Here is an 8,953-nt window from a genome sequence, read left to right on the forward strand (position 1 = left end):
TGCTTGTTTTCCATGGTGCCCCAGCACTGACTGGAGCCACTGTGGGCACCTCAACCCAGCACTGACTGCCTAGAGCAGGGGTCCTCAAACCCACAGGCCACATGTGGCCTGCCGAAAACATTTGTTTTTTTTACTTCAAAATAAGATATGTGCAGTGTGCATAGGAATTTGTTCATAGGTTTTTTTTTTTTTTAAACTATAGTCCGGTACATCCACACAAAGGAATACTATGCCACTGTAAAAAAGAAGGAACTCTTACCATTTGTGCACGTGACTTGCAGTCTTGCAGCCACCGATCTACAGAACCGTGACCCAGGGGACTGCCTCGAGGATTACCCCCGTGATCCACATCTTGTCCCCGACGCTCAGTGCGTACTTGGTCAGCATCGGTTTCCATTCCCTGCCATGCCTCAGTCTGACCCCAGAGTAGTTGAACTTCATACTATTATTTAGAACAACTCTCTACCAAAACAAAGCAGAAACTTGCCCAAGAAGCTTCAAAAAACAAACAGCTGAAGAGCACAATTAAGACATCTTTTAAAAGCATCTCAATAGCTTCTGGGAACCCTAGTCATCTTTTTCTCCTAATTTAAAAAGAAATCCAATCCCTTGGTTTTGTTCTCAGCTATAATGTGACTTGTCTGGACTGGGACAGCTGCCCAAGACCCATTAGATTAAGAACTGATGGCTGGAGCCCAGTGCAAAATGCTGTCTGTAAAGTGTTACCGCCTTCCCTCCCAAGGCGTGGGCAGGGGCAGGAGCGGGAGGGAAGGGCATTCTGAAGAGTCTGAGAGCTTTATTGTTTATTGTTTCCTTTAACTTTTCCTTTTAAGTCACAGTTTCCCCCCAAAGAAACATACCTCAGAAGCCCAGTTTAAAACACGGATAGAAGGGGAACCTCCAATGGTAGTGAAAGGGGTGGCTGGGAGATCTCCTTGGAAGTCCCTGGGAAGCCCTCTGCTCTGGGATGAAACCAACCATCACGTCCAACCTTCTTACTTCCCACGTGAGGAGCAGGGGGTGCCGGAGAAGGGGGCAGCCTCCACAAAGGCAGGCCCTGCAGGAGGTCAGGTGCCTGAGGAAAAGGGCCCATCCTCCACATTCCGAGGCAAGATTCAATTGAAGAAACTCTGCAGGGGAAGCCACAGCTGCCAAGTGGAGCTCAAACAACAAGCGTGGAGGCTTGGGGAAGGCTCAGCTTCAAAGGCAGCTTACAGACAGGCAGAGAGAGGGAGAGGTCTGGGGGGACACAATGGAGATGAGGGGAGAGAGCAGGAGAGAAGACGGATGACGTGGCATCGATGAAGCATGTTCTCTTAATTCTTAGCAAACACCCTCCGTGCTCTGCGCACCCGCACCAGAAGGGAGAGTTGCCTGGGGGATGGGTGCAGTCCTGAGAAGCAGTGCTCCCTGGAGGCAGCAGGACATAAGGTCTTTTAACTGCATTAGGAAGATCACGAGGCATGGGCGGGAGAAGCAATCAGGAGGCAAATCTGACTTACTTTAATGATAGCAGTAATAATAGTAATAGTAATAATAATAATAATAATAATAATAATAAATATTCTGAATTATTTAAAAATAAAAATATGCTCTTAAATGTAGGGCCTGCCCTCTTTGGGCCAGCAGCAGTCAGGACCTTTTTGCAGGAAGTAGAGCCATTGGGTCATTTAAAGAAAACATCCCCTGTGTCTCATCCCCATGGCTGCTGACACCCCCATCAATGCCACCCATCTTGTTCTCTGACGTTAGAGGGTGTGTACTATTTTGAAGGTAAACAGTTACTTATCATCTCATAAAATAAAATAGGGAACTGTTATGACATTCATTTTAATGCACCCTTACCTGGTAGCTTGACCCTTAAACAGAAGTATGTCATATTTCTCCTGGGAGCCAGCAGTATGAATATGTCTGCATACGCATCGCCGGTACCTCGGTACCCATAATCTTACGGCAATGTTGAGTACAACACATCAAGTTGCAAAGTTTGACAAATAGGATTGCTTCGCCATCTAAGAATCCATTTTCTAGGCGGACCCAACAAGATACTGTTGAACAGATTTCTGGTTTGAAACTGCTCAGCCATTTAAAGCTCGCTGACGGGGAGAAGGGAAAATGCCTAATTCTGTCACTGGGGATTTGGAATTTTAACCGAGCCAAACCCAAACCAGCGCAAACCGACTCCTGCAGGGAGCGACCTGCACCAGCCACAGTGGGTCCTGCCAGCACACGCCCCTCCCCAGCCAGCAGCTGTTTCTGGAGAGATGGCGAGAGTGCGATTCGACCACCAGAGGGCAGCAGAGCCAACACTTTTGCCCTCTTTAGGCTCCAAACGGCCATTTCATGCTGCTGCTGAAGTAAAACAAAGAGATGTGCCCTTCTTCCCATCAGTAGGCACTGGACGAAAACAGGACGGGTCTGAAGAGCCACAAAGGACTCCCTGCAGCGTGGCCCCAGCCAGCATCGCGCCTGCCTACCTGTGGAGGAGAGGACTACGAGGGGATGAGGCGGAAGGATGCGTGGAAACCAAATTCGGAGAACCCTGACGGCCCACAAATGGCTTGTTCCCCACGGAGGGCCAAACATGAGGTGATAAAGACCAAGTACCAAGGCAGACGCATGCTGAGGACAGTGGCCTCGAGAAGGCAGGCTCTACTGGCATCAATGTGGCCGGCTCTAGTCCTGCAGCCATGCAGAGGAGGAGAGATTAAAATAAACTTCCACGTTCCTCAAGCCCAGGCTTTATCTTACACACACCTCACATGCGTGCCCCCGCATGCACATGCACACACACGCACACTGCACGAGGGGTTTATTTCAATTCCATGTCCTTGTAGCCATTCCCTATAAATTAAAAATTTCTTTAGAAAGGATATCAAATGAAAACGTGGGTGATCCATAGCTTCTGGCTTGCGTCTCAAAGGGTTATGCAAATGTGGGAATGCTCTAGGTTTTCCTGGCATCACCTAGCTTTCTTTAAACGAGCCCTTTATGAAGCCAGACAAGAACTTTGATTTCTGGAGCACAACCAGAGCTGGAAGTTCCTGCAGCTTTTCTCTGTCCCTCCGCCCCCTCCAGGTGTGTTTAGAAACTGAATTGTATGTGATAAGCCAAGAGAGAAGCCAGCCACACTGTCAACTGGCGATTTTTGTTTGAGTCTGAAAGGCTCATCCATTATCAGGACAAGAGAAAAGAAAGAGGCGTGGTTTTTAAGCAAGAAATCGGCCTCACAGAGTTTCAGCCCGTGGGGAGTCCAGGCTTACTTTGGAGATGCTGTGGGCCCGGGGCCAGACCATCGCCATCCAGCCAGTCACCACCTTTCTGCTGGTGGAAGGTCTTGCCTTAATTTGCAAAAAACGAAACACCTGTGAAGTGTGGTAAAGCGAGGCGTGCCTGTATTGAAGAAATCTGTGTTGAGTGAGGGCAGGGGGAGGGGACTGTGGAAATTGCTTTCTAGCTCCCCCCAAGTGAACATTACACTGCGATTTTATGATGTTGTGTAACACACATTGCAAGAAGAAAAGACATACCTCTGCCCCAATTTCAGTAAAAAGATGCTCCCACTTCAGATGGGGATGGTCTGAGGTCATTCACACTGTGGTCTGCTTCCTTCTGCTCCCAGTGGCATCAGACCTCGTTAAGCAGGCAGAAGCTCAGACCCCGCCCCAGACCTGCCCAATGCAAACCCGCCTTTAACAAGAGCCCCTCCCCCATCCAACAGAACAGCTATTTAAGAAAAGATTCCACTGGGTGATGCTCAGTGGAATAGATTTATTGTTCCACCTCCAGAGTGAGGACGTGCAGCTTAACATCAAGTGAGGGGCTAGAAAATTATGCTGAATTGAGGTTAAGGACAAAGAGATCCAGTTAGTCAAATCCCACAGAGTGAATGTTTTTTAAAAATGGAAATGTGTGAAAAAGTTCCCAAGTGCAAGGTTTCTTGTTCCATTGCATTAGATTCTTAGGGCTGCCCTAACAAATGCCCACAAGCTGGGGGCTTACAACAACGGAAATGTATCACCTGACCGCTCTGGGGGTCAGAAGTCCAGAATCGAGGCGTCGGCCACGTGTGAACAGGGCTGGCTCCTTCTGGAGGTTGTGAGGGAGACTGCTCTCCAAGCCTTTTCCCGGCTTCCGGACATTGCTGCCACTCCCGGGTGTCCTTGGCTTGTGGACGCATCACTCCAATCACTGCCTCCTTCGTCAGGAGGCCTTCTGCCCGCATATCTCTCTCTCTCCTCCTCCTCTTACGTAGCCACCAGAAGAGTGGGATTAAGGGCCCACTCTTCTCCAGTATGACCTCATCTGAATTACACCTGCAATGACTCTATTTCCAAATAAGGCCACATTCCAAGGTTCTTGAAAGGACATGCCTTTTGGAGGGAACACTATTCAACCCGATATGTCCATCCAACAAGAACAAATGGCGAGTGTCCCCAGTGGGGATCATGGAGAGCTGTCACAGCCTGAGATGCTGTGTTTCCAGCACGCCCCATGCTGGCCATGGACCCCACCTAGAGACTGCAGGGAGGAGGGGCCTGGGAAGCTGCGGGGAGTGGTCAGGCCTAGCTTCAGATGAGGGGCTGCTGGAGGACGCAACCAGCTATTTCCCGACTCTGATCTGTGGTCTCCTCCGATCCTGAGGGTGACAGGTGAGCCACAGGCAGGAACGTGTATATCCTGCTGCTCAGTGTTACACCAGAGCTTGGTGTCAGGGAACTCCAGGTTACTTGATCTAGAAACACAAAGGATGCTGCCCTGTTTTCTTCCTAGGCAATGACAGTGGCGGTGAGTGTGAGAGGACAGAGGTCAAAACAGAAGCCAGGCTGAGATGGGGACCCAACTGAGAAAGGAAAAAGACTTTTTTTAAAAATATATTTTATTGATTTTTTACAGAGAGGAAGAGAGATAGAGAGTCAGAAACATCGATGAGAGAGAAACATCGATCAGCCGCCTCCTGCACATCCCCCACTGGGGATATGCCCACAACCCAGGTACATGCCCTTGACCAGAATCGAACCCGGGACCTTTCAGTCCGCAGGCCGACGCTCTATCCACTGAGCCAAACCGGCTTCGGCGGAAAAAGACTTTTAATTCTGTAGACACTGACAAACACACACCTGAGATAGGGAGGGGAGGGAAGTCCAATATTGCATGCGATGCCAGGTTGAGAGTCCAAAATTAGACAAAGAAAAAGAAGTTGAGAAATGTGGCTGGAGACCCCTGGGCCAAAGGGCAGTAGCTCTGAGGCTGGGGCTGGTATCCATGCATTTGTTCCCTAGGCCTTTATTGGAAAACCTTCCCTGGACAGACGTTTGGGGCATGAAGTAGTGCCGGGGAGAAAGCACAGTGTGTGCAGGGAAGGTGAGAAGTGCATGCAGGGAAGGGGCTGGAGAGCCATGTTGGCGTGGAGAGGGTCAGGAGGGCCCCACGGACACGCACTTGAGCTTAAGAAGACAACTCACACTTATCACAGGCCTCAACCAAGGGCACGTTGCCTTTACTTAATTCCACGGGACTTGTTTTCTCCAACAATACTTGTGTCAACCATTTGGCCATTCTTGCCTAAAGTAGGAGTAAATAGATCTCCATGCACCATTAGTTTCTCCTTTAAAGACTCTTTTAAAACTGGTGAAGTGTCAGTTTTCAAAAACTATGTTTCCTCCCGCCCAAACTCACAGGTACAAAGGATTTAAAGGCAATTGTTCCATGGCCTTCATCGATCAGTTCAAAGCGCTGCACCAGTGTAACAAGTATTGTCAAATGCTGGGGCTGAGATCGCTTCAGAACAACAACCAGAAACAGAAGAAGCCAAGCGCCACGAAGGGCAAAAGTCAGTCGAACTCCACCACAGCGAAGAAGACGGCGTCCGGGGCCCCCGCAGACAAGAAGACCTAGCAGCGCGTCGGGACTAGAGCCGCGCCTGAGCGCCTGGGGGGACACTGGAAGCACCCAGGAGAGAGCACGGAGCCTGCAGAGGGGCCGTGACCACCCTTGTTCCCAGCTGCTTCTGAAGCCGGCACCGGCTGTCTTCTTTGACATGATTTTGGAGCCGGGTTTGTGACCAGACTTACAGAAACTGAATCTATTAGGGACGGTCCACCTTTGTATGTACCTGTAGCATTTTTACCAACCTCGAGTTCATGTCGATTTGTGTATTTGCCCGTGGTTGTATTGTCCGGGACTTGGTGCTGAGCAGGGTCTGTCCACAGCCCAAATCCTCCCCACTCCCATTCCTGACCTCGAGATCTCTAGACACTCCCAGCTGCTATTTAAACAGAACGTGTGAATGCCTTTATAAGGCCAAGTTGTCGCACTCATGTCGCATATGCTGTTCTGGCTGGAGGTGGCTTTTTGAAACATGAGGCCATTTCCCAGCATTATTCACACATCCAGTTATATTGTTCTGTTTCATTAAATTCATATTTAAATGAAAAGTGTGAGACGCATATATGAGCGCAGAAACTCGATCTATAGAATTAGCGCCCAATTCCACATTCCCCTAGGATTAGTAACTTAGTAATTTGCTAAGAAGTTTACTGGCCCACAGAGCATTTGCATCTGTGTTTTTTGATGAATCAAAGTCCATAGTTTACATTAGGGGTCGCTGTGCTGCACGCTCTCTGAGTTTTGACACATCTAATGACATATATTGCCTGTAACAGTATCATACAGAATGTTTCACTGCCCTAAAAATCATTCCCTAGGCTCCTCCTATTCATCCCTCCCCGTAAAGCCAGACTGTTATATAGTTGGAATCCCAGAGTATTTAGCCTTTGCAGATAGTTGGCTGTTTTTTAAGATGGTTTCAATGACTCCCTGATCATATCGGGAAGAATGGCGAGGCCGCTCTGAGCAGCGAGATCGATGCTTGTCAGGTTGGAAGTGCCTGCGAGTCACCTGTGACCTTGGGACAGTGCAGGTTCTGGCCTGGTAGGGCTGGCGGAGGCCTGAGATGCTGTGTTTCCAGCACGCCCCATGCTGGCCGTGGACCCCACCTAGAGACCGCAGGGAGGAGGGGCCTGGGAAGCTGCAGGTAGTGGTCAGGCCTAGCTTCAGATGAGGGGCTGCTGGAGGACGCAACCAGCTATTTCCCGACTCTGATCTGTGACACCCGCCCTGTGAGAGAGCCAGCCTTCTCGGGCGTGGGCTTCTCAGTGGACTCCTGACTTCTGCTCTGAAACACTTTTCTCCGCAGGCATGGGTTTTGATAAAGTGAGAACATACATGGGATTTTCGTTTGTTTGTTTTGAAAGGAGATTCGAAGGAGGAAACACTTTAGTCACATCTCACATGTTCAGTAATCTGCCACCGCCAGCCTTTCTTTTGAAGTGATTTCCCCCGGCTATGAATTGCAAAATACTCATTTTTCTACGAGGCAGCCTGCAGCCTGCTTTCCCCATACCAAAGGTCCTACAGATGTATGTAGCAGTGGAATTCTAGAAAGTTCCACACTAGCGAAAAGGTGCAGGGCACATTTTGATTAGAATTAGTATATATATATATATGTAGTTGTTCAAATGGAAAATAATACAATAGTTAATAAAAAATAACGTAAGAATAAACTGTGTTTTGTGTATTCACAACTGCAAGCCTACTGTTGTTCCACCCTATAGATACACATACATATATAATATGCATTTTATTCATATACTAGAGGCCCAGTGCATGAAATCTGTGCACTCGGGAAGGGGGGGTCCCTCAGCCTGGCCTGGACCCTCTGGCAGTCCAGGAGCCCTCAGGGGATGTCTGACTGCTGGCTGAGGCCCACTCCCCACGGAGGCGGGAGAGGCTTTCACCACCGTCACTGCGCTCACCAGCTGTGAGCCTGGCTTCTGCCTGAGCAGCACTCCCCCTGTGGGAGCGCACTGACCACCAGGGGACAGCTCCTGCATTAAGCATCTGCCCCCTGGTGGCCAGTACACTTCATAGCGAGCAGTTGAGCGGCCTTAGCATATCATTAGCATATTACACTTTGATTGGTAGACTGGCCGCTTAGCATATTAGCAACTGGGCACTTAGCATATTAGGCTTTTATTATATAGGATATTTGACCAGAGCCCTCTCAACAGACCATGGTATTTTCCTTAGTAATAATTTGCAGCTATAAAAACAATATTGACACAAGTGATTAGAAATTAGAAAATTATAGAAGGGTACAGAATGAAGAGTCAAAGCCATCCTGTAACTCTCCCCCTCTAACAGGTGTGCATTTGTCCTGAGAGACAGTTGAAGGGGAGGAGTTCAACTCTGATCTTGTGATTTGCGGTCAGCTCATGGGCACCTCTCTTGGATGGAACTGTCCCTCCCTCCTTTCACAGATGCTTAGATTTTTTCCTAAATGCCTTTACTGTTCGTCATAATCTGATTTTATCTGTTTAAAAACATTCGGAGGACAGACACAGCGGGCCACTGGCAGTGGGATGTGGCCCAGCCATGGCTCCCGGATGGCCTTTGTAGGCTTGTGTGGCCATCTGTCCGGCCACCTGAACCTTGACCTTCTGTTCTGAGATGAATTGCTGTTTTCCTTGCAGCAAATTAACGATGAGTGTGTGGTGAGCTCTCTTACCACAGAGGTGGTCTGCTGGGGCCTCAGGAATGCTCACACTCATCGCCATTGGTTGAGCTCACGTCCACTTTCTATTGCTTTTCCTGCTGGTCTGGTGAGTCTGCAGTGTCTGGAGTCTATACACACAATGCCTGCCCCACCCAGGCTCCCAGTGAGGATGGTCTGGGGGCGTCCAGCTGGGGATGTTGTACCTGATGCCTGCAGAGTGATCATATACTAGTACATGTGCGTCTCCATTTCCTAACGGGCTCACCACGGAGCTCTATGATAGGCAGGTGATAACAATAATGAACGGCTCATTAAAAAGAGCCTGTGTTTTCAACAGCAGCTTTATCACTAATGAGAATGGCAGCAGCCTGGTGATTTCTTGCCAGTGGGCACAGA

The 8,953-nt window shown here is 49.1% G+C and overlaps 1 protein-coding gene across 1 annotated transcript in view; it reads left to right on the forward strand.

The window, feature by feature from the left end:
• ALPK2 (alpha kinase 2) overlaps positions 1 to 7,031 on the forward strand; it is a 60,269-nt gene extending 53,238 nt beyond the window's left edge. The window contains exon 10 of the mRNA XM_015564502.1: positions 5,682 to 7,031. Within this exon, the coding sequence (XP_015419988.1) occupies positions 5,682 to 5,898 (217 nt within the window). The 3' untranslated portion in view covers positions 5,899 to 7,031. The remainder of the gene's footprint in view (positions 1 to 5,681) is intronic.
• The last annotated feature ends 1,922 nt before the right edge of the window (positions 7,032 to 8,953 follow it).

The sequence above is a fragment of the Myotis davidii genome, unplaced genomic scaffold (assembly GCF_000327345.1).
Source record: "Myotis davidii unplaced genomic scaffold, ASM32734v1 scaffold38, whole genome shotgun sequence".
Classification (NCBI taxonomy): domain Eukaryota; kingdom Metazoa; phylum Chordata; class Mammalia; order Chiroptera; family Vespertilionidae; genus Myotis; species Myotis davidii.